The 26,497-nt window shown below is 47.2% G+C and overlaps 1 protein-coding gene across 1 annotated transcript in view; it reads left to right on the top strand.

Moving 5' to 3' along the window:
• LOC127571913 (interleukin-1 receptor accessory protein-like) overlaps positions 1-19,569 on the top strand; it is a 58,613-nt gene extending 39,044 nt beyond the window's left edge. Inside the window, 7 exon segments of the mRNA XM_052018660.1 lie at positions 5,380-5,506; positions 7,202-7,334; positions 10,629-10,644; positions 12,278-12,421; positions 15,298-15,336; positions 15,339-15,440; positions 18,578-19,569. Of these exon segments, the coding sequence (XP_051874620.1) occupies positions 5,380-5,506; positions 7,202-7,334; positions 10,629-10,644; positions 12,278-12,421; positions 15,298-15,336; positions 15,339-15,440; positions 18,578-19,065 (1,049 nt within the window). The 3' untranslated portion in view covers positions 19,066-19,569.
• The last annotated feature ends 6,928 nt before the right edge of the window (positions 19,570-26,497 follow it).

The following is a 26,497-nucleotide window of genomic DNA, read 5'->3' as shown; positions in this document are numbered from 1 at the left end:
TAGCTTCCTTAAAACTGTTCCCTAACTGTTCTCCCACTGAAAGGTCCATCACCTGACCAGGCTCATTACCTAACACCAGGTCCAGTACGGTCCCTCCTCTTGTTGGGCTATCTACATATTGATTTAAGAAACCCTCCTGGATGCACCTAACAAATTCTGCCCCATCTAAACCTCTTGCACTGAGGAAGTCCCAATCTATATTGGGGAAGTTGAAGTCACCCAATGCAACAACCCTGTTGTTTTTACACCTTTACCTAATCTACCTGCATATCTGTTCCTCAATGTCCCGGTGGCTACTGGGGCTCTGTATGATTTTACCTTCTTATTTTTGAGTTCTATCCATTTAGAATCAGTGGGTGAGCCCTCCATTATGTCCCCTCTGAGTGCAGCTGTGATATTGTCCCTGATTAAGTAGCAGAACTCCACCCCCTCGCTTTACTTCCCTCTCTATCTTTTCTAAAACATCGAAACCTGGAACATTAAGCCACCCATTCCTATCCTCTCTCAACCAAGTCTCTGTCATGGCCACAACATCATAGTTCCATGTACTGATCTGTTTTTACTACTTCGATGTAATTATGTATGGAATGATCTGTCTGGATAGCACACAAAAGAAAGGCTTTTCACTGTATCTCAGTACATGTGAAAATGATAAACCAATAGTAATGGCAAGATGTCAGAAAGCTGCTCCCCATCACCACCAAATGGCCAGGGTCTGCAAATTGCTGTTGACATCGATGTCTACAACGGAGAACAGCATGACCCTAAACTTGCCACAAGAAGCCGTTTCTGGCCATGAATCTTGAGATCCAGACAGAATTTTTAATAAGGCCTTGGCTCCTCATGGAAGGCTCATTCAGAAAGTCAGGAGGCATAGGACCCAGGGAAACTTGGCTGTGTGGATTCAGAATTGGCTCGCCCATAGAAGACAGTGGGTGGTGGTAGATGGAGCGTATTCTGCCTGGAGGTCGGTGACCAGTGGTGTTCCGCAGGGATCTGTTCTGGGAACCCTGCTCTTCGTGATTTTTATAAATGACTTGGATGAGGATGTGGAAGGGTGGGTTAGTAAGTTTGCAGATGATACTAAGGTTGGTGGTGTACTGGATAAGATTTCTTTATTAGTCACATGTAGATCGAAACACACAGTGAAATGCATTTTTTGCGTAGAGTGTTCTGGGGGCAGCCCGCAAGTGTTGCCACGCTTCCGGCGCCAACATAGCACGCCCACAACTTCCTAACCCATATGTCTTTGGAATGTGAGAGGAAACCGGAACACCCGGTGGAAACCCACGCAGACACGGGGAGAACGTACAAACTCCTTACAGACAGTGGCTGGATTTGAACCCAGGTCTCTGGCACTGTAAAGCTTTACACCAACTGCTACACTACTGTGCTAGTAGAAAGTTGCTGTAGATTACAACAGGATATTCATAGAATGCAGAGCTGGGTCAGATGGAGTTCAACCCGGAAAAGTGTGAAGTGATACACTTTGTGAAATCGAATTTGAAGGTCGAATACAAGGTTAATGGTAGGACCCTTAGCAGTGTGGAGGAACAGAGGGATCTTGGGGTCAACATCCATAGACCCCTCAAGGTTGCCGCGCAGGTTGATAGGTTGTGAAGAAGGTGTATGCTATGTTGGCCTTCATTAGTCGGAGTATTTTCGAGAGCCATGAGGTGATGTTGCAGCTCTATAAGAACTCTGGTTAGACCACACGGAGTATTGTGTTCAGTTCTGGTCGCCTCATTATAGGAAGGATGTGGAACCTTTAGGGAGGGTGCAGAGGAGATTTACAAGGATGCTACTGGATTGGAGAGCATGTCTTATGAGGATAGGTTGAGTGAGCTCGGACTTTTCTCTTTGGAGAGAAGGAGGATGAGAGGTGACTTGATAGAGGTGTACAAGATGATAAGAGGCATAGATCGAGTGGACAGTCAGAGACTTTTTCCCAGGGTGACAATGGCTAACATGAGGGGATATAATCTTAAGGTGATTGGAGGAAGGTATAAGGGGGATGTCAGAGGTAAGTTTTTTACACAGAGAGTGGTGGGTGCATGGAAAGCACTGTCGGTTGTGAGGGCAGATACATTAGGGACATTGAAGAGACTCTTATATAGCCGCATGAATGATAGAAAAATGGAGGGCTATGTGGGAGGGGAGGGTTAGATAGATCTTAGAGCAGGATAAAATGTCGGCACAACATCGTGGGCTGAAGGGCCTGTACTGTGCTGTAGTGTTCTATGTTCTATGTTCTAATGTCTTTGCATCTTCATTAGTCGCCCCACAGCAATGGATTAATTGTGGCATTCATAATGTTGTGGCTACACATACAAACGGTGGCATTAACGTCAAAGTCAAAGTTGAGTTTATTGTCAGATGCACAAGTCCATGTGTGCACAGGTGCAATGAAAAACTTGCTTACAGCAGCATCACAGGCACACAGAATTAGAGACACAACATTCACAAGAAAAACATAAATTAAACACAATTTCTACAAAAAAACCCACAAGTAGAACAAAAAAAAAGTCCATTTTAGTGCAAAGTGGTATAGTGTTACTACACTGAGGTAGTGATTAAGGTTGTGCTGGTTGGTTCAGAACCGAATGGTTGAAGGGAAGTAGCTGTTCCTGAACCTGGTGATGTGGGATTTCAGGCTTCTGTACCTCCTGCCCGATGGGAACTGTGAGAAGATGGCATGGCCCGGATGGTGGGGATCTTTGATGATGGATGTTGCCTTCTTGAGGCAGCGCCTCCTGTAGATACTACCAATGATGGGGAGAGACCTGGGTTCAACCCTGACCTCCGGTGCTGTCTGTGTGGAGTTTGCACGTTCTCCCTGTGGCCATATAGATTTCCTCTGGGTGCTCCAATTTCTCCCCAGATCCCAAAGAAATGCAGGTTGGTAGGTTAATCAGGCTCTGTAGATCCCCACAGCGAATCAGAATGAGGTTTATTATCACTGACATATGACACAAAATCTGTTGTTTTGCGGCAGCAGTACAGATAAAAATCTATAAATTGCAGAATAAATAATTAGTGCAAAAGAGAAAGCAATAGCGAGGTAGTGTTCATGGTTCATGGACCGTTCAGAAATCTGATGGCAGAGGGAAGAAGCTGTTCCTAAATCATTGAGTGTGGGTTTTCAGGCTCCTGTACCTCCTCCCTGATGGTAGTAACGAGAAGAGGGCATGTCCTGGGTGGTGAAGGTCCTTAGTGATGGATGCTGCCTTCTTGAGGCGCCGCCTCTTGAAGATGTCCTCGATGGTGGGGAGGGTTGTGCCCCTGATGGAGCAGGCTGGGTCTACAACCCTCTGCAGCCTCTTGTGATCCTGTGCATTTGAGTGGTAGAATCTGGAGGATGTTGGTGAGAATGTAGGGAGAATTAAAAATGGGAATAATGTAGGGTTAGTGTTAAGGGGTTGTTCATGGTCAGAGACACAAGAGACTGCAGATGCTGGAATCTGGAGCAAAGAGTCAGACCCAGTCTACTCAATCTCTCATCAAGCTAACCCTCCATCCCTTGAACCAGTCTGGTGAATCTTCTATGGCAAGTACATCCTTTTTAATCAAGGAAACCAAAGCTATACATAATCTTTGTATATACACTACCGGGCAGCTACGGTAGTGTAGCAGTTAGCGTAACACTATTACAGTGCCAGTGACCCAGGTTCAATTCCAGCCACTGTCTGTAAGGAGTTTGTATGTTCTCCCCGTGTCTGCGTGGGTTTCCTCCGGGTGCTCCGGTTCCTCCCACATCCAAAAGACGTACAGGTTAGGAAGTTGTGGGGCGTGCTATGTGGTGCTGGAAGCGTGACGACACTTGCGGGCTGCCCCCAGGACACTCTACGCAAAAGATGCATTTCACTGTGTGTTTCAATGTACATGTGACTAATAAAGAAATCTTATCTTATCTACCTCGTGAAGATCAAATGCTTGAGTAACTGGGTAAAGACATCCTTATTCAAATCCTCCCATAATAAAGGCCAATTTACCAACATTATCCATTTGAGATCTCCATATGTCTAGCCATGGGAATAGAGCAACACACAATCTGCGGGAGGAACTCAGCGGGTCGCGGTTCGTCTGTGGGGAGGGGGGTGGTGGGGAGGAGGAATTGTCGACGTTTCGGGTCGAAACCCTGCATCAGGACTGGGAGTGGAGAGGGGAGGTGGTCAGTATAAAGAGGAGAAGGGGAAGGATAAGACAGGACTCTGAGGTGGTTGGTGGACTGAGGAGGGGTGTATGGTGGACTGAGGAGGGGTGTATGGTGGACTGAGGAGGGGTGTAAGATAGCAGGCAGTTAGGGGAGTGGAGCGGGGGTGGAGTTGGGAGACTGGCAGATGATTGGTAGATGGGAGGCAGACAGAGGGAGAGGAAAAAGGAAGGAAAAACAGACGGACCAAGGAACACAAAGGCTGGACTCGGATAAATAAAGGAGATGAGAATGGGAAGCATTAGAGGAGAGGTGTATGGCAGTTGGAACCAGATGGGGGTGTTGTCTCGAAATTAATTTTCCCCTTCTGTCCGCTGTAAGTAACACAGTGCCACGAGGTCAATTCGAACAAATACCTTTATTAGCAATGCACCGCTAGGAGAATTCTCTTCAGCACTCACTAAGAGTCGCTTCCCGAGTTCTCCCCGTGCAAAGGGCAGACAGACATTTATACAGGAATTGTCACGCACATCCCATGCAAACGGCGCCACGAGGTTCGGTCAAGCTGTAGAGATCCCGAGACAGCTATCACACCTCTTGTCTTAGTATAATTGAGTTATAATCAAGGCTTTCAAAGGCAGGTATCACCCTTCATTGTTCAGACCAAGCCTTCACCTCGATGTTAATTACACCCAGTATCGCCACCATCTGACATATCGGAATGGTCCATTAACTGAAACAAAGGCAGTTAACGTACTTAACATTCCAACTTAACTAGTGGGTCAGCAGTTTGCTAGTCCTTGCTAGAGAAATATAAATGCATATATATATTTTTTGTTTACCAGTTATAGGTATGGTTGCAATTCTTAACCCTTCACTTCCTCAGGAGGGGTGTGGTGGTGGGGAGTCGTATGTGTGAAGTGAATGAATAGAACCAGGAGAGAGAGGGTGCAGAGATGGGTGAGGGGGGTGGGGGGGGCGGGGGCTGAGGCAAGAATGGGAGGATCAGATGATCAGAAGGAGAGGGAGAGAGAGGGAAAAAAAGGGTGGGGGGGAAGGGGTTAAAAGAGGGGGTCACCTAAAATTGGAAAACGTGCCATTGGGTGGTAGACTCGTGTACCCCATGTGTCTCTGTGAGAATAGAGATTCTTTCCTGATCTTGTCAGATATAGTCCCTCTGATTCACCTGTAAGTATGTTAACATTTGGTGTTTAATTCTTCTCCAGGTCAAGAAGTAAATTTAACCTGCAGAGCATTTTTCCATTACATCCGGGGATCACCCACAAGAGTCTGGTGGTTCGTCGATGGGAAGCACGCACAGGAATTAGCCCCAGCGATACAAGTATTTCTGAGGTACTCCTGCTCGAGTTGTCCTGAGCTTCGATCTCTAAATTTAAGCGGGAGTCTCACGTCCGCGCGGTCAGTCAACACGGTGGGGGGTGTAGAATCCGGTGAGGTACCAGAAAAGGTCTGCAGATGATTGGAGTCCGATCTAAAACAGAAAGTGGTGGGAATGCTCAGCAGGTCAGGCGGCATCTGTGGAGGGAGAAACAGGATTAATGTTTCAGGTCCTGTTCCCAGCAGAACAATCCCAAGTTTAAAATCTGAGCCCAAAGTTACATTATTTTGCAGTCATCACTGCTGAACCTGGTGTCTATCACCCCCCTGTGACCTCTGTGAGTGTCTGCTGAGCCATTCCTGAGGGCGTTTCTGATGAATCTTGTCCAAGGGTCAGATATAAGCCAGAAGAGTAAGAGTCATGGAGTTGTACAGCATAGAATCAGGCCCTTCGGCCCACCATGTCTATGCTGACCATCATGCCTATCTATACTAGTCCCACTTACCAACATTAACTTCATCTCCCTCTGTGCCCTGCTCAGTCAAACGTTGTTACTGTTCCTGCCTCCTCCACCTCCTCTGGCAGCTCATTCCAGATACCATCTACTCTTTGTGTGAAACATTTACCCCTTTAAACCTCCTTCCTCTCACCTTAAACCTGTATCCTCTACTTTTAGACACGCATACCACGGGAAACAGACTCTGGCTGTCTGTCCTATCTATGCCTCTGATAATTTTATATACAGTACCTCGATTATGTTCCCTCTCAGCCTGCTTCAGTCTGGGGAAAGCAGACCAAGTCTCTCCTTATAACTCAAGCCCTCTAATCCAGGCAACATCTTTGTGAATATTTTCTGCACCCTCTCTGGTTTAATTACATCCTTCCTATGGTGTGGCAGCCAGAACTACACACAGTACTCCTATGTAATGTACACCTGGAACATGACATCCCAAGAGGGCTGTTGTCTTCCCAGAGGCCCTTGACGAACCAGGTGGGTTTTTATGCCTGATTTCATGGCATCATTGCTGATGTTAACTTTGCATTCCATTTATTTTAATTAACCCGGTTTAAATTCTGCAGCAGCTGTGCAAAGTCGTGAAGCTCTGTGTCTGATCATCGCTCCCAATCTTTGGATTTCTAATCCAGTAACTGTGCTTCTTTATGGGAATGGTCCGGTGCCTGTGGTTATCCTTAACTAACCCTGTCAAAAGCTGTGATTGGCAAATTGGTTTATTATTGTCACATGTACTGAGGTACAGTGAAAATTCTTTGTTTTGCATGCCATCCATACAGGTCATTTCATCACTCAGTGCATTGAGGTAGTACAGGGGAAAACAATAACAGAATGCAGAATAAAGTGTCACAGTTACAGAGAAAGTGCATTGCAATGTGCAAGTGCCCCAATTCAAACTCTGACTAGAGGTCAAAAATACATCACTGTCGGTGAAGCACTTTGGTCTGCCTAGTGATTGTGATAGACAATGTATAAATGCAAACATTTCTCCTCCTTCTCCCCCTTCCCCAGGCCCTCACATTCCAGCATGGCATTGTATAGGGTTACCAACATTGTGAGGAACAGGTAAATGGCAGGGCTTGGTTGTGAGTGGGACACGTTGACGGATATGTGAGTGACTAGCAGAGTGGTGTTGTGCTTGCCGATGGAGAGGGGTGAAGCTCAGGGTGACAATAATCGTGTTTCCTTCTCGTAGCGAGGAACTGTTGGACCTTAAGGACAAGAGAATTACCAATACGATGAGCATCAGGGCGGTGACTGCGGCTGACCTCCAAAGGAACTACACCTGCTTTGCCCAGAACAGCGAAAACTCAAGCAGTGCCCACGTGGTTTTAGTCTGGAAAGGTATCTCATTTTTATCCGATCCTAAGGGGATCCACTCTTCCCATTCAATGACCAATCTGCTGGAGGAGCTCAGCAGGTCAAGCAGCATCTGTGAGAGGAAAGGAATTGTCGACATTTCGGGTTGAGACCCTGCATCCTGAATGGACTGATGCAGGGTTTCGACACAAAACGTTAACAATTCCTTTCCCCCTCCACAGATGCTGCTCGACCCGCTGAGTTCTATAGAACATAGAACAGTACAGCACAATACAGGCCCTTCAGCCCACAATGTTGTGCTGACCCTTAAACCTCGCCTAAGACTATCTAACCCCTTCCTCCCACATATCCCTCTATTTTAAATTCCTCCATATGCCTATTTAGTAACCTCTTGAATTTGACCAATGCACCTGCCTCCACCACCACCCCAGGCAGCGCATTCCATGCCCCAACCACTCTCTGGGTAAAAAACCTTCCTCTGATATCTCCCTTGAACTTCCCACCCATTACTTTAAAGCCATGCCCACTTGTATTGAGCATTGGTGCCCTGGGAAAGAGGTGCTGGCTGTCTACTCTGTCTATTCCTCTTAATATTTTGTACACCTCTATCATGTCTCCCCTCATCCTCCTTCTCTCCTCTAGCTCCCTTAGTCTCTCCTCATAATGCATACTCTCTAAGCTAGGCACCATCCTGGTAAATCTCCTCTGCACCCTTTTCAACGCTTCCACATCCTTGCAATAATGAGGTGACCAGAACTGGACACAGTACTCTAAGTGTGGTCTAACCAGAGTTTTATAGCACTGCATCATTACCTCGTGGCTCTTAAACTTGATCCCTCAACTTATGAAAACTAGCATCCCATAAACTTTCTTAACTACCCTATCCACCTGTGAGGCAACTTTCAGGGATCTGTGGATATGAAACACAGATCGCCCCTACTCCTCCACACTACCCAGAATCCTGCCATTAACTTTGTTCTCTGCCTTGGAGTTTGTCCTTCCAAAGTGTACCACCTCACACTTGTCTGGATTGAACTCCATCTGCCACTTCTCAGCCCAGCTATGCATCATACCAATGTCCCTCTGCACTCTTCGATTGTTCCTCCTGAAGATTGTTTGTTGCTCTGGATCCCAGTGCCTGTTTCTCTTGTGCAACCCTTTCCACTCTCTGTAATTTGATTCACATGAACAGGCAGGGAATGGAGGGAGGTGGACTATGTGCAGGGAGATGGCAATAGTTTAACTTGGCATCATGGTTAGCACAGACACAGTGGGCCGAAGGGCCTGTTCCTGTGCTGTACTGTTCTATGATTTGGTCTCTCAGGTTCCAGTCCAATAGAAACAGAATTAAATTCTTGCCTAAGTTGAGATAAGATAAGATATCTTTATTAGTCACATGTACATCGAAACACACAGTGAAATGCATCTTTTGTGTTGAGTGTTCTGGGGGCAGCCCGCAAGAGTCGCCACGCTTCCGGCACCAACATAGCACGCCCACAACTTCCTAACCTGTACGTCTTTGGAATGTGGGAGGAAACCGGAGCACCCGGAGGAAACCCATGCAGACAAGGGGAGAATGTACAAACTCCTTACATCAGCGGCAGGAATTGAACCCAGGTCGCTGGCGCTGTAATAGCGTTATGCTAACCACTACACTACCGTGCCTGCCAGTTTAAGTCCCACTCCAGACACTTGAAGGCCTAACCTATCTGATATTCATGCTCTGTACTGAGCAGAGGCCACACTGTGTTAGGTATCGTCTTTCAGATGAACTATTAAACCCTTCATGGTAAATTGGTTTATTATTGTCACATGTACCGAGGTACAGGGAATAACTTTGCTTTGCATGCCATCCATACAGATCATTTCATCACATCAGTACATCAAGGTAGTACAAGGGAAAACAATAACAGAATGCAGAATAAAGTGTTACAGTTACAGAGAAAGTGCAGTGCAAGCAGACAATAAAGTGCAAGGCCATGACGAGGTGGATTGTGAGGTCAAGAGTCCATCTCGTTGTACTGGGGAACAGTTCAATAGTCTGAGAACAGCAAGATAGAAGCTGTCCTTGAGCCTGGTGGTATGTGCTTTCAGGCTTTTGAATCTTCTGCCCAATGGGAGGGGGAGAAGAGAGAATGCCTGGCGTGGGTGGGGTCTTTGATTATGCTGGCTACTTTACTGAGGCAGTGAGAAGTGTAGACAGGGTCCATGGAGGGGAGGCTGGTTTCCGTGATGTGCTGAGCTGTGTCCACAACTCTCTGCAGTTTCTTGTGGTCACGGGTAAAGCAGTTGCCATACCAAGCCGTGATGTATAGGATACTTTCTGTGGTGCATTGATAAAAATTAGTGATGGTCAAAGGGGACATGCCGAATTTCTTTAGCTTCCTGAGCAAGTAGAGGCGGTGGTGAGCTCTCTTTTTTTTAATTCCAAAATAAACTTTATTCATCATAAAAAACAAACTATATACAAGAATAAAAAACTGTGCAAGCCTTTACATTCGTGTAAGGATCAATCATTAGTGTTACCTTTTTATATACTGTATATATAAAAATATATCACGATCTACCTTGTTGTGACCTTGCACCTTATTGCACTTCACTTTCTCTGTAGCTGTGACACTTTACTGTTATTGTTTTTACCTGTACTACCTCAATGCACTTTGTACTAACCCAATGTAACTGCACTGTGTAATGAATTGACCTGTATGATCGGTATGCAAGACAAGTTTTTCACTGGACCTCAGTACAAGTGACAATAATAAACCAATACCAATACCAATACCAATACCAATACCCTTTCCCTCCATAGATGCTGCCTGACCTGCTGAGTTCCTCCTGCGCCTGTTATGTTGACCAGAGGGCACAGCCTCAGAATAGAAGGACGTCCCTTTAAAACTGAGATGAGGAAGAATTTCTTCAGCCAGAGGGCGGTGAATCTGTGGAATTCATTGCCACAGACGGCTGTGGAGGCCAAGTCATTGGGTATATTTAAAGCGGAGGTTGATAGGTTCTTGATGAGTAAGGGTGTCGAAGGTTACAGATAGAAGGCAGGAGAATGGGGTTGAGAGGGAAAAATAAATCAGCCATGATCGAATGGAGGAGCAGACTCGATGGGCCAAATGGCCTAATTCTGCTCCTATGTCTTATGGTCTAAGTCAGCTGATGCTGTGATGGATATTCACTACCCAAGGTCCGGAGGCTTTTAGCTAAACTCAGCTTTTTAGCACAGCAGAAGAAACTGCTCAAGGTTTGAGAAGTTTATTGTTAATCTTTAACTAGTACTATTTACCCATCTTCTTGAGAAACAATACTGTCCAGGTTCAGGAAGCCTGTTGTTGACTTAACTGAGACTGTAACCTAATCAGAAGGAACAACTTTGCCTGTGTTAACCTAAGGGTCCTGCCATCTCACCTGATCAGTGCAGTTGTGAAAACATCACGTACAGATGACGTCGTCACTAGACGACTGGCAAAAGGAGATAGAAATATTAGAAGGCAGTAAGGGTGAGGAGGAGTTACTGAGATGGAGACATCTCTGAGAGTCCACCTCTCAGCCTCCACCCGAGAAGAACCTCTTCTGAAGAGCCTTCCTCCTGCGACAGACAACTTGTTCGTCTGTAGCTCATTGGAATGGGATGTATTTCTAGTTTGTAAGAACTGTACTTGTGTTTGGAAATCCATTATACAATTATAATCTCTGTTAGAATTTACTCCTCAAAATAAAAGTGCTCCATTTAAAATAAAATAACTATGTTTAATCTGCATCATTAGCCAGAATTATCTCCTCCTTGGTTGGAGGGGGAAGCCCAGTGCTCGAAATAGTGATTATTGACAGCTAAACGCTTCAGAAAAGAGACTAAAGCAGTTAAGTAAATTAGTCTTTGTCTTATGAGGATAGGTTGAGTGAGCTTGGAGAGGAGGAGGGTGAGAGGTGATTTGATAGAGGTGTACATGATAAAGAGGCATAGATCGAGTGCACAGTCAGAGACATTTTCCCATGGAGAAAATGGCTCACACGAGGGGGCATAATTTTAAGGTGATTGGAGGAAGGTATAAAGGGGATGTCAGGGGTAAGTTTTTTTACACAGAGAGTGGTGGGTACGTGAAACGCACTGCCGGCAGAGGTTGTGAGGGCAGATACATTATGGACATTTAAGAGTCTCTTAGGTAGCCACATGAATGATGGAGAAATGGAGGGCTATATGGGAGGGAAGGGTTAGGTAGATCTTAGAGCAGGATAAGATGTCGGCACAACATTGTGGGCTGAAGGGCCTGTACTGTGCTGCAGTGTTCTATGTTCATTATAGGTTGATATGGTATAATATCCCTAAAGTGAGGGTACTGATAGACACCCATAACTATAAGACTTCTTTGGCTTAAGTTTAGGACTCTAGAACAGGTACATTCACTATCATCGCAAGACTACAATGCGTTCAGGTGGGCAGTGACAATGTCATGGTACTGTTTCAAGAGCCTGGAGCAGTTTCCTAGTGTTGTGACCAACATTCCTTCCACTACCAAAACACAGGTTAATCGCTCGTTTGTGGGATCCTTCTGTGCACCAATTAGCTGCTGCAGTTCCTGAAATAACTACACTTACTAGTTGCCAGGTATCTTTCTTTAGTTGGGTGACCTGCTGATATAAAAATTGCTCAGTAAAGGGTATATACAGAAACAGCAAGCTATCTGCTGGGGGAACTCAGCGGGTCGAGCAGCATCTGTGGGAGGAAAGGAATTGTCAACGTTTCGGGTCAGAACCTTGCATAAGGTCCTGGAATGGAAACGCTGTTTCCCTCTCTGCAGATGCTACCTGACCTGCTGAAGTTTTCCGGCGTTTTCTGGTTTTGTTACAGATCCCAAGCGTCTGCGGGGTTTTTGATGGATTTTAGTTTCTTGCACCTTATACCGTTCTTACCCCTCTAACACTTGTCTCCTTGTTTCTCTGACCCCAGCTTCTAGTTATGCGGTTGAAATCAGCAGTGTGTTGGGGGTCATGTTACTGATCCTTGTCACCTCAGTCATTGTGTATCACCTCTGGTGGTTTGAGATCATTCTGTTCTACAGGCTGTACTTCGGCACTGATGAAGCGATAGGAGGTGAGTCTTCCTTTCTTCTTGAGGGATTGGGTTTGACTTCCATTCCAATTCTTTAGGGTCTGGGGTGACCAATGTGGGACCTTTAGATTCTGCCACAGGTGGGGCAGGAGGACACTGATGGGACAAATGGGAGGAAGTGTACTCCCTTTGTTATCTGCCCTGGGCTCCCATGCCCAACAAACGGACACGAAGTTTACCGTGCCTTGCAGAACGAACCTCCTCAAAGTCGAGTTTATTGTCATATGCGCAAGTACATGTAAACACTACTGAAATGAAAAACTTACTTGCAGCAGCATCACAGGCACATAGCATCAGATAAGCAGCATTCACAAGAAAAACATACTATTAAACATAAATTATGCACAATTTTTACAAGAAAACACAATTAGAACAAAAAAGCAAAGTCCATTTCAGTGCAAAGTGGTCATAGTGTTGCTAAGCTGCAGTGATTAGGGTTGTGCCGGTTGGTTCAAGAACCGAATGGTTGAAGGGAAGTAGCTGTTCCTGAACCTGGTGGTGTGGAACTTCTGTACCTCCTGCCCGATGGGAGCTGTGAGAAGGTGGCACGGCCCGGATGGTGGGGATCTCTGATGATGGATGTTGCCTTCTTGAGGCAGCACCTCCTGTAGATACAACCGATGGTGGGGAGGAATGTGCCCATGATGTATTGGGCAGAGTCCACCACTCTCTGCAGCTTCTTACATGCCCGTGCATTTGAATTGCCCTCCCAGACCAGATGCAATGGGGCTTAGAATAGAGTGCCTGTTTCAGGCATCTGGTGCCTGGTGTGTGAGTGGTGTGGCCTGTCCATTGGGGTTGGCTGAGTGTAATTATATTAGTGCTGGGCATGATTGTCCAGGAGAGACCAGGATTACGCTGCTGGTGGGTTTTGCAGAGACAATATTGGTGGTAACTCTCCAGTGCCGTGAGGTGCCTCTTGTCGACCTTCAAGTGAACAGGGGGGCAGGAATCACTGCTGGCTGCTAGATCATGAGCTTCAGTTCTGAGTGTTGATCTTTGGTTGCTCTGTTCCTTGGTTGGTCCAAGGTGGTGCTGGCCCATTGAATATAGAACAGTACAGCACAGGAACAGGCCCTTCGGCCCACCATGTCTAGTATATTGGTAAATTGGTTTACTATTGTCACATGTACCGAGATACAGTGGAAAACTTTGTTTTGCATGCCATCCATACAGATCATTTCATCACATCAGTGCATTGAGGTAGTACAAGGGAAAACAATAACAGAATGCAGAATAAAGTGTTACAGTTACAGAGAAAGTGCAGTGCAGGCAGACAATAAGGTGCAAGGTTACAACGAGGTAGATTGTGAGGTCAAGAGTCCATCTTATCGTACTAGGAAACCATTCAATAGTCTTATAACAGCGGGATAGAAGCTGTCCTTGAGCCTGGTGGTACGTGCTTTCAGGCTTTTGTATCTTCTCCCCAATGGGAGGGGGGAGAAGAAAGAATGTCCGGGGTGGGTGGGGTCTTTGATTATGTTGGCTGCTTTATGAGGCAGCGAGAAGTGTAGACAGAGTCCATGGAGGGGAGGCTGGTTTCCATGATGTGCTGAGCTGTGTCCACAACCCTCTGCAGTTTCTTGCAGTCTTGGACAGAGCAGTTGACATTACAAGCCATGATGTATCCCAATAGGGTGCCTCCTATGGTCTGTGCTGAATACTGTGCCAAATTAAGTTAAATCTTTTCTGAAGGTGATGATGAAGTTCATTGCTGTTTGCCATTACCGAGAGGTGACTCCCAAGGTCCGGAAAATGGTCTATGTTCTGCAGGGTCTTACCATGGTACTTTATTGTCTGATGGTGGTTCTATAGAGCAGGGCAGGTTGGTAGAGAGCGTTTGTTGAGCGTGAGACTCGTTCCTTCACACTCTTCAATGAACAAGTCGATGACACCTTGGAGCTCAGCCTCTTGATGTGTCCTCTGTGTATTCCAGATCAAGGACTTTGTTTCTTGAGTAGAGGTCTTGTAGGCCGAGCAACCTCCCGTTTCTCCTGCAGATTAGCTCCACTGTAGTGGGAAGCTCATGGAAGTGAGGTGTAAGATTGAGCAAAGTGTTAGAGCGGATGGAATCAGGTACAATCACTTTATTTAAGAGGCATTTAGACAGACATTTAAATAGGCAAGGCATAGAAGGATATGTAAAACATAGAACATGGAACAGTACAGCACAGGAACAGGCCCTACAACCCACGATTCTGCTGAACACGATGCCAAATTAAGCTAGTCCCTTCTGCCTGCACATGATCCACATCACTCCATTCCCTGCGTATTCAGGTGTCTAGCTAAAAGTCTCTTAAACGCCTCTATCGTATCTGCCTCCATCACCACCCCTGGCAGCACATTCCAGGCACCCACCACTCTCTGTGTAAAAAAAAACTTTCCCCACACATCTCCTTTGAACTTACCCCCTCTCACCTGTAAAACTATGCCCTCTAGTATTTGACACTTCTACCCAGAGAGAAAGACTCTGTCTACCCTGTCTATGCCTCTCATCATTTTATGAACTATATACAGTACTAAAGCAGGCAAATGGGATTAGTGCAGATAGGCCAAAAGGTTGGTATGGACGTGGTGGGCTGAAGGGCCTGTTTCTGTGCTGTACATCTCTATGACCACCCCTCACTGATACTTGGGTCAATCACAGAGCACCCCCCTGCTCCCCCCCAGTCCAACATGCAACCTGCTAAGAATTGACCTGGGCCCCTTTGCTTTGTCGAACTATTGAGGGATGCTCTTCGTAGTAGACTTCTGGACACCTGGCCCAAGCCTAGCGAACACCGGTCCCCGTCCAGGGAGAGAACAACAGTCAATGTTCGGGCAGCAGAGCACTGCAAGTCTTTCTTTATGGCCTACAGACGGGAAGGAGTATGATGCCTACGTGTCGTACGCAAGGAATGTGAAGAGGAGGAGTTTGTCCTGACGACTCTTCGATCCGTCCTGGAAAATGAGTACGGGTACAAAATCTGCATTTACGACCGGGACAGTTTGCCTGGTGGAGGTATGTATGAGGGTGTCGGCTGATACCCACGCTCTTCACTTCATTCTCAAACATAGAACATAGAACAGTACAGCACAATACAGGCCCTTCGGCCCACAACGTTGTGCCGACCTTTAAACCTCACCTAAGACTATCTAACCCCTTCCTCCCACATATCCCTCTATTTTATATTCCTCCATTTGCCTATCTGGTAATCTCTTGAATTTGACCAATGTACCTGCCTCCACCACCACCCCAGGCAGCGCATTCCATGCCCCAACCACTCTCTGGTAAAAAACCTTCCTCTGATATCTCCCTTGAACTTCTCGCCCATTACCTTAAAGCCATGCCCTCTTGTATTGAGCATTGGTGCCCTGGGAAAGAGGTGCTGGCTGTCCACTCTATCTATTCCTCTTAATATTTTGTACACCTCTATCATGTCTCCTCTCATCCTCCTTCTCTCTTCCCCTCTGTTCTCTGTCTCCTGAACATTTCACTTGAACCTTTCAAGTTGAGAATGAAGCCCTTTGTGAGGTGTGGTCATTCAGCCCCTCTAGATGCTGTTTTCGGCCATTGCTTGGAATTGCCTCCAACAGTTTCCCCACAGGTTGACTGGCTTCGGTGACTCGGTCTGTTGCTTGCTCCGTTTTCCCCACTGTGGAACCACTTCAGCAGCCTTCCCATTCTGCAGACAACGCGCCAAAGCGCTGGTGTAAACAGGGCGGTGGGTAGAGCCGCTGCTTCACAGCTCCAGTGACCCGGGTTCGATCCTGACCTCGGGCGCTGTCTGTGCAGAGTTTGCACGTGCTCCCGGTTACCGTGTGGGTTTCCCTTGGGTGCTCTCATTTCTTCCACGTCGATGAGTTGGCCATTTGTAAACTGCTCCCGATGTGTGGGAATTGATGGGAATATGGGGAGAATAAAGATGGGATTAATGTAGGATTGGTGTAAAGGGGCACTTGATAGTCAGCACGGACTCAATGGGCCGAAGGGCCTGTGTCCGTGCTGAAGCTCTCTGTGAATAAATGAATCCATGTATCACTTCCTTTTTAATATGTCGGCGGAGCATGGAAAGGGGTTGTTGTAGTGGGTGATTTTAATCTCCCCAGTATTGACAGGGACTCCCTTAGTGCCAGAGGCTTAGATTGGTAAATTGGTTTATTATTGTCACATGTACTGAGGTACAGTGAAAAACTTTGTTTTGCATGCCATCCATACAGATCATTCCATCACATCAGTGCATTGAGGTAGTACAAGGTAAAACAACAACAGAATGCAGAATAAAGTGTTACAGTTACAGAGGAAGTGCAGTGCAGGCAGACAATAAGGTGCAAGGCCATAACAAGGTAGATTGTGAGGTCAGGAGTCCATCTTATCGTACTAGGGAACTGTTCAATAGGCTTATAACAGTGGGGTAGAAGCTGTCCTTGAGCCTGGTGGTACGTGCTTTCAGGCTTTTGTATCTTCTGCCCAATGGGAGGGGGGGGGGAGCTGTGTCCACAACTCAAGATGGGGCAGAATTTGTCAGTTGCATCCAGAAGGGTTTCTTGAAACAGTGCGTAAATGATCCAAGTACGGCCCCTGTATTGGGAAATGAGCCCAGCCAGGTGATCGAAGTTTTAGTGGGGGAGCATTTTGGGAACAGTGATCATAACTCTTGGTTTGCGGACAGTTATGGATAACGATAAGACTGGACCTTGGGGAAAAGGGCTGAATTGGGAAGGGTTAATTACAACTGTCTTAAGCAAGAGCTGGGGAGAGTAGATCGGGAGTGGCTGTTCTTGATAAGTCCACACTTGACGTGTGGAAATCATTTAAATACCAGCTGGTCAGAATTCAGGACCAATATGTTCCCGTGAGGAAGAAAGGCAAGGATGGCAAGGTTCAGGAACGTTGGACAATGATATTTTGTAAATTTAGCCATAAAGGGATAGGAACCATATGTATGGTTTAGGAAGCTGAAGTCGGATAGGGGCTTTGATGAATAAATTGGTAAATTGGTTTATTATTGTCACATGTACCAAGGTATAGTGAACAACTTGTCTTGCATGTTGTTTGTATAGATCAATTTATCACAACAGTGCATCGAGGTAATACAAGGGTAAACCATAACAGAATGCAGAGTAAAGTGTTACAGAGAAAGTGCAGTGCAGGCAGGCAATAAGGTGCAAGGCCATAAGAGCTAGATTGTGAGGGCAAGGGTCCATCTTATCATACTAGGGCACCGTTCAAAAGTTGTAACAGTGGGATAGAAGCTGTCCTTGAGTCTGGTGGTACTTTCTTTCAGGCTTTTGTATCTTCTGCCTGCTGGGAAGGGGCAGGAGGGAGAATGTCCAGGTTGTGTGGGGTCTTTGATTATGTTGGCTGCTTTACCGAGGCAGCGGGAAGTGTAGACAGAGTCCATGGAGAGGAGGCTGGTTTCTGTGATGTGCTGAGCTGTGTCCACAACTCTCTGCAGTTTCTAGAAGGAAAGAACAGGGAATCAGGAAGGCTACTGGGGGCCATGAAATGTCCTTGCTGCCTGGATTAGAGAGTATTAGGTATAAAGAGAGATTAGACAACCTTGGATTTTTTTCTCTGGAGCATCAGAGGCTGAGGGGAGACCTGATAGAAGTTTTTAAAATTATGAGAGGCGTAGATAGAGTAGACAGTCAGTCTTTTTCCCAGGGTGGAAACGTCAAATACTTGAGGGCATAACTTTAAGGTGAGAGGGGGAAAGTTTAAGGGGGATTTACAAGGCAAGTTTTTTTTGCACAGAGATTGGTGGGTGCCTGGAACACGCTGCCTGGTGTGGTGCTGGAGGCAGATACAATAATAACATTTAACAGGCATTTTAGACGGACACATGAACAGGCTGGGAATGGAGGGATGTGGACTATGTGCAGACAGATGGGATTAGCTCAAATTGGCATCATGGTCGGCACAGACATGGTGGGCTGAAGGGCCTGTTCCTGTTCTTTGATGTCCAGAGTGGCCACTCAAATGCATTTGGTTCCCTTATGTAGAGGAGACCAAATTGTGCGGAACACTGCTGTCTAACTAGGGGTCATTGCTGGATGCCCTATGGACTTTGGGAAGTACGGTAGACCCAGTGGTAGGTGTTTGTATGTTGCCTGTTGATTGCCATCCCCTGACATGTCCTACTTTACATTCCTCAGTCATCACAGATGAGACCCTGGCCTGTATCTGGAAAAGCCGTCGGCTGGTGGTGGTGCTGAGTCCCAATTACCTGTCGCACGGCACCCAGGCGCTCCTGGAGCTGAAGGCGGGCACGGAGCGCATGGCCAGCACTGGCCAGATCAGAGTTATACTGCTAGAGTTCCGGCCGGTGAAGAAGGTCGGCCGAGTGGCCGAGTTGAAAAGGCTGAAGGCGGTGATGACCACCATCAAGTGGAAAGGGGAGCGGTCGCGAGACCTGAGGAGTCAGTTCTGGAAGCAACTCCGAGTCTCCCTGCCCACGAGGCGGAAAGGGCCAATGTCTACGACGAAGAACTCCAGACTGGTCTACAAAAGACTTAGTGTCTCGGATTTGCCCAGCCCTTTGGCTTCAGACAACCAACCAGTCGCCCGCAGTGGTCTCGGCACCTGTGAAGAAGGACCAAGCACCACTGTTGTGGTTCCTGAGGAGTCCTCGATGCGTTGCTGAACATTAACCCTCTCTGTGGATGGTGCTTCCTGTAAACAGTTCACGTTGGGACTTGGGCAAATGGGAGAGCAACCGTACATGGGGACCTCACCGGCAAGGTTGGCGCCTACTGCCCCTGGGAAAATGGTGGTGAGACCCCACTGTACCGGTGGGTTTGGAACCAAACAACTACCTGGATACTTTATGACAATCCAGATATTTCAAGACTGATATAAAATATTTATTTGATTAATTAACTGAAGTGATGTAGCGGTTAGTGTAACACTATTACAGCGCCAGCAACCCGGGTTCAATTCTGGCCACTGTCTGTGAGGAGTTTGTACGTTCTCCCCGTGTCTGCGTGGGTTTCCTCCGGGTGCTCTGGTTTCCTCCCACATTCCAAAGACGTACGGGTTAGGAAGTTATGGGCACGCTACGTTGGCGCCGGAAGTGTGGTGACACTTGCGGGCTGCCCCCAGAACACTCTAAGCAAAAGATGCATTTCACTGTGTGTTTCGATGTACATGTGACTAATAAAGAAATCTTATCTTTAAATTCCTTAGCTACTGTGATGGGAATTGAACTTGTGTCTCAGTTGTTTGCTCTTCCTGCTCTATTGACCAGCTTTCCAATTCTTCCCATGCCTTAACCCCCATTCTTCACTTTTGCAAATTCACTTTGTGTCTATCAGCCCCCATGTATTGTAACAGACTTCTGGCCCAGTATATTAGAAGCTTAGAAGATTATAAGGGACATAGAGTAGACAGCCGCTATCTTTTTCCCAGGGTCGAAATGTCTAATATTAGAGGGCATGCATTTAAGATGAGAGGGGGTAAGTTCAAAGGAGATGTACGGGCCAAGTTCTTGCACATCTTCCCTATTGACTTGTGTGACTGCTTTCAGGGAGCTATGGACTTGGACCCCAAGGTCCCCTGTACATCAAAGGGTCTGATACAAGCAATGCAGGGAAACTAAAGTGAGGTGTAAAAGGGGGCAATATTGCTCTCTAGGGGGGTAATGGCAATGAGCAGATTCGAGAGGGTGGGTGAGAAGGGGGGGAAAGGAACTGGAGAGAAAGAATTGTCCAATCAGATGACAAAGAGTGACCTCCGATCTCAGGCAGGGGGCAGGAACTGCGAAGATTGACATGATGGCTGACCAGTGGTGGGAGACTATGCGAACTTCAGGAATATGTCCGACAATTGACATCTCTAACTTTGAGAAGAGATATGTGTAATTAGCCTTTCTTATGTAATTGATAACTGCGATTATATTTCAACTCTGGTGAGGTTAGATTTGGAACATCTTGTACAGAGCTGGTCTTCCGACCTGAGGATATACTTGAAAAAGAGGGAGGGCAAGGAAGGTCTCTCGATTGGTTCTTGGGATGGAGGTTTGACATGTTAAGGAGAGATTAAGCAGGCTGCCCCCTGCTCATTAGAGTTTAGAAGAATGAGAGGTGATCTCACTGAAATGTCAAAAGTCTTGCAGCGTTTGACAAAGGTAGATGTGGGGATGTTGTTTCCCATGGCTGGGGTGTCTAGAACCAAGGGGCACTAGAATAGGACACTACCTCAGAATAGGTTCACTTATTCAGGAGTGAGACGAGAAGATGCTTCTTCACCCAGTTTTTGCTATGCACCACCCAAGGGCTACTGAGTAGATTCAAGTTAACAGTGCTGAAGAGCAGAGAGACCTTGGGGTGCAAGTCCATGACTCATTGAAAGTAGCTACACAGGTAGACAGGGTGGTTAAGAAGGCTTATGCAATGCTTGCCTTTATTAATCGAGTATAGGAGTCAAGAAGTTATGATACATCTCTCTAGAACTCTGGTTAGGCCGCATTTAGAATATTGCGTGCAACTCTGGTCACCTCACTGTAGGAAGAATGTTGAGGCTTTAGAGAGGGTGCAGAGGAGGTTTACTAGGATGCTGCCTGGATTAGAGGGCATGTGCTATCAGGAGAGGCTGGACAAACTTGGGCTCTTTTCTCTGAAGCGGCAGAGGCTGAGGGGTGATCTGTTGGAAGTGTATAAAATGATGTGGGGCAGACAAGCAATATCTTTTTCCCAGTATTGAGCGATCCAATACCAGAGGATATGCATTTAAGGGGGTAGCTTCAGAACAGACATGACGGGTACGTTTTTTACTGAGAGAGTGGTGGATGCCTCGAATGCGTTGCCTGATAGGGTGGTGGAGGCAAATTCATTGGGGGCTTTTAAGAGGGGCTTGGATGGGCACATGAGTGAGAGGAAAATGGGCATTCTGTGGGTAGGAGGGATTAGCTATGTCGGCACAATATTGTGGGCCGAAGGGCCTGATCTATGTTCTATGCATTTTTAAGTCCCCCGTAGATTTTTGGACATTAAGAAGATAATAGGATATGAAGTAATCTCAGGAGAGTGGTACTGAGGTAAAAGATTAGCCATGGTGGAAGAGGTCTGAGGGGCTGCATTTCTGTTTGTTACATGGAGCTATGCAACAGGGAAACAGGCCCTTCGGCCCAACTGATCTATGCCAACCAAGGTGTTTATCCAAGCTAGACCTATTTCCCTCCATTTGGCCCATATCCCTCCAAACCTTTCCTATCCATGTACCTGTCCAACATCTTTTAAACACTGTAATTGTACCCACCTCTACCACTTCCTCTGGCAGCTCGTTCCACACACCCACCACCCTCTGCGTGGGAACCTGCCCCTCGGATCCACTAAATCTTACCCCTCTTCACTTTAAAACTGTGCCCTCTAGTGTTAGACTTCCCTACCACGGGAAAACGACTGTGACCATCCACCTTATCTCTGATCCTCATGATTTTATAAACCTCTCATAATTTTATATACTGGTAGAGGCAGATGCTCTCACAACATTTAAGACGTTCCTGAACATTTCACCCTGCCTGCTCTACAGTACCTGGTAATCAGGGGTTTGGCTGGGGGAAGAGGAAGGAGGGGTGGAGGCCAGAGTGGGTTTAGTTTCCTCAGTGACAGGAAGAGACATAATTGTGACACAGCCAATGGTGACAGGAAGTCCAGAAACAGAACAGCTCAGCCAACTTCACTAAGTCCGATAAAGATCTAGAGAATGCAATACCTTACAGTTTCTCAAACTTCTGAGAAAAATGGATTGAACTCCCATTACGTAAGCCAATTCAACTGCCACTTAAACTGTTGCCCAATGCACAAGCCACATGGAGCTAATTTAGAATTCAGATGGGTCAAACTGAATCAGAGTTAGCAAGTAAATAAATGACAGAGACACTGTTGGGTACGCGATCACTGTAGTCATCCACATGGTGAACTTGGAACCTTCTGTGATGAAGCAGTTCAGCTTCCCCATCGAACGGGGTATCCCACAACGGACTACTGTGTGTGTGAGGACAAGGAGCTATGGTGGTCTGAAGCCCTTGTTTCTGCTCTGGATGACTCTGGGACTGATTTCAGGAGACCCCCAATCATCTCCCGACAAGCTCTGAAGCACCAGAATGCATCCCACGTGATATGGCAAGCCCCCACTCCCCGAAGAAGTGACAGGAGCAGACCAGACACATGGGAGCAAAACTTCAACAGGTAAAATCACAACAGCAACCTTCACCGCACACGTTGATAGGATGCTAAAGAAGGCGTACGGCATGCTGAATTCAAGAGTCAGGAGTTTATGTTGCGGCTTTATAAAACTCTGGTTAGGCTGCATCTGGAGTATTGCATTCAATTTTGGTCGCCCCATTACAGGAAGGATGTGGAGGCTTTGGAGAGGGCGCAGATGGGGTTCACCAGGATGCTGCCTGGATTAGAGGGTATGAGTTATAGGGAGAGGTTGGACAAAATTGGGTTGTTTTCTCTGGAGTGTCGGAGGCTGAGGGGAGACCTGATAGAAGTTTATGAGAGGCATAGATAAACAAGTAGTATCCTTTCCCCAGGGTCGAAATGTCTAATTCCAGAGGGCATGCATATAAGGTGAGAGGGGGAAAGTTCAAAGGAGATGTGTGGGGCAAGTATTTTTACACAGAGAGTGGTGGGTGCCTGCAATGTGCTGCCGGGGGTGGTGGTGGAGGCAGATACAATAGAGGGGTTTAAGAGGCTCTTAGATAGGCTCATGGATATGCAGAGAATGGAGGGAGATGGACTTTGTGTAGGCAGGCGGCGTCATTAGTTTAATTAGTTTGGTACAACATTGTGGGCCGAAGGGCCTGCTCCTGTGCTGTACTGTTCTGTGTTCTACTATCTCAGTTCCTGGAGTTCCCGACAGTCCTGTCAGCGGCAGCCTCTTCCAAAGGGCAGTGGGAAGTAACAAATTGTGTCGGAGTGGGTGTCGGATTTGGGGAAAGGTGTTGGGCAGCACGGCTTCCTCAATGGGGCACAACCCTGTTGTTCCACAATGTGTGGGGTCTCGCGTTCCAGAGTGGGAGGGTAGGATCAGCACAGTGCCCTCGAGCCGAGTGGTCTCTGTCCTGTCAGTCCCTGGCAAGTAGAGGATCAGGAGAGGAAATTAGACCAGCTGCAGGCTAGGATCGAGGGGCTGAACGTCCTGTCCTTGCCCTGGAATTCATAGGTTAAAATCCTTACAGTGTCCAAGTAACCAACCAGCTCGCCTCTGGGATGTGGGAGGAAACTGGAGCACCCAGTTATAGGGAGAAGATGCAAACTCCACACAGTCAGCACCCGAGGTCAGGATTGAATCCACGTCTCCGGAGCTGCGCCGAGCTGCCGCCTCAAATGTTCCCTACCTTCTCCATTCTCCTCCCTAAAACAGTTGGCGTGGTGGCTGATCCCATCACCTCTGTGGGTGTCCTGCAGACTCGTCTGCTGACCTGGGTCCTGGACACCCGGTCTGGTGTAGGGACCACTCTGCAGTTACAGCCGCCCTTCAACTGGGGCCGATTGTTGACCGTGCCGGCAGTCAGGACGGAGTAGACCAGGATGGTGGACAAAGCCCTGGTGAGCCTGGAAGGGGGAGTGGTGGGATTGGGGGCAGTTGATGGGAATGTAAATTGGTAAATTGGTTTATTGTTGTCAAGTGTACTGAGGTAAAACTTTGTTTTGCCTGCCATCCATACAGATCATTTCATCACATCAGCGCATTGAGGTAGTACAAGGGAAAACAATAACAGAATGCAGAATAAAGTGTTACAGCAACAGAGAAAGTGCAGTGCAGGCAGACAATAAAGTGCAAGGGCCATAATGAGGTAGATTGTGAGGTCAAGAGTCCATCTTTTCATACTGGGGACCGTTCAATAGTCTTATCACAGTGGGATAGAAGCTGTCCTTGAGCCTGGTGGTATGTGCTTTCAGGCTTTTACATCTTCTGCCCAATGGGAGGGGGGAGAAGGGAGAAGGTCCAGGGTGGGAGGGGTCTTTGATTATGTTCAACACACACAAAATGCTGGAGGAATAAAATGGGATTACTGTAGAAAGGGGCTTGGTGGCCACCATGGCCTTGGTAGGCCAAAGGGCCTACTTCTGTGTTGTACGTCTCCATGGAGTCAGCAGACTCTGGAATCTGGAGCAACGCACAAGATGCTGGAGGAACCCAGTGGGTCAGGCAGCGTCCGTGGAGGGAGATGGTCAGTCGATCGAGACCCTTCATCTGGACTGTCGTGACCCGAAACGTTGACTGTCCGTCTCCCTCCACAGATGCTGCCTGACCCGCTGAGTTCCTCCATTTTGTTTTCCTGTGTGTCTCTATGGCTGACTGAGCAAATCAGGCCTCCTGTGTGAAGAGAGAAGTGGATTTAACATCTCAGGTTGATGACCTTCATGAAATCCGAGTGCTTCCGATACTTTCCGTCTCGGTTTCCGGTTTCCAGCTTCCGTCATTATTTGTGGCTATTTTGGGAGCGAGTTCTGGACTCCTCCCACCCTCTGTGTGGGAAGTGCCTCCCGACCTTGCCCCTTCCTGTTCAGCCAGCACCTCACCTCAGCCCCACCAGCAGGAGGTGTTAAATAGGAGCTGGGGTCAGCCAGGAAATCTGAAATGCAGGAAATCTGAAATGCAGGAAATCTGAAATAAAATCTGTGCGCAGTTCTGGTCGCCCCACTACAGTAAGGATGTGAAGGCTTTGGAGAGGGTGCAGAAGAGGTTCACCAGGATGCTGCCTGGATTAGAGAGTCTGAGCTATAAGGAGAGGTTGGACAAGCTTGGGTTGTTTTCTCTGGAGCATCGGAGGCTGAGGGGAGACCTGACAGAAGTTTATAAAATTATGAGAGGCATAGATAGACAGCCGGTATCTTTTTCCCAGGGTCGAAATGCCTAATGCTAGAGGGCATGCATTTAAGGTGAGAGGGGGAAAAATGTGCGGGGCAAGTTTTTTACACAGAGAGTGGTGGGTGCCTGGAATGCGCTGCCAGGGGTGGGGGTGGAGGCAGATATGATAGAGGGGTTTAAGAGGGTCTTAGATAGGTACATGGATGTGCAGGGAATGGAGGGAGACGGACCTTGTGTCGGCAGAAGGGATTAGCTGTCATTAGTTTAATTAATTGGGAACAACATCATGGGCCAAAGGGCCTGTTCCTGTGTGTTCTACGTTCTATATTCTACATTCTAATTCTTTTCACCCGACAGATGCTGAACACATTGCTGCTCCAGATTCCAGCATCTGCAGTCTCTTGTGTCTCCACTGTGTTCAAACAAGAGCTATGGCCAGTATTTATCCTTCAAACTCTGGTATATAAAGTGCAAGGGGAGTGGAACAATCCCAAAGGGCTGAATGGCCTCCCCTGTAATTCTGCCATTCTGTGATTCTGTCATATAGAGCAATACAGGCCCTTCGGCCCAACCAGTCCATGCCGACCACGGTGCCTACCCAGCTGGTCCCAATTTCCTGCATTCGGCCCATATCCCTCCAAGCCCCACCCCTCCATGTACCTATCCAAGTGCTTCTTAAATGATACTGTTGTACCTGCCTCAATCCCTTCCTCTGGCAGCTCGTTCCATATACTCACCACCCTCTGCGTGAAAAATTTGCCCCTCAGGTCCCTTTTAAATCTTTCCCCTCTCACCCTAAATCTCTGCCCCCTAGTTTTGGACTCCCCTACCCTGGGGAAAAGACTGTTACCCTCCACCTTATCAATGCCTCTCATAATTATAAACACTTCTCTGAGGTCGCCCCTCATTCTCCTGCGCTCCAAGGAATAAATACCTAGCCTGGCCTGGCCTGTCATCACACCCTTGTTTCTGGGATCTTGCTGTGCACAAATTGAAGGTTGATTTTCCTTCTGTTCGTTAAAACACTTCGCAGGGGCGTCACTGGTGTTGAGGACATCAGGATATTCCAACCAGGAGAAAGACAATGTGGTCCTGGTGGACCACATCTGACATCTGGTGGTCACCCTAGTAATTACAGCAGAGGCTTCCCTGTTTCAGCACAATGCACACACGATGCTCGAGGAACTCGGTGGGTCAGGCAGCATCCATGGAGGGAAATAAACAGTCGACGTTTCAGGCCGAGACTCTTCATC

Source organism: Pristis pectinata, chromosome 6 (assembly GCF_009764475.1).
Source record: "Pristis pectinata isolate sPriPec2 chromosome 6, sPriPec2.1.pri, whole genome shotgun sequence".
Taxonomy (NCBI): domain Eukaryota; kingdom Metazoa; phylum Chordata; class Chondrichthyes; order Rhinopristiformes; family Pristidae; genus Pristis; species Pristis pectinata.
The sequence above is the reverse complement of the archived record's forward strand: the minus strand, read 5'-3'. Positions and strand labels throughout refer to the sequence as shown.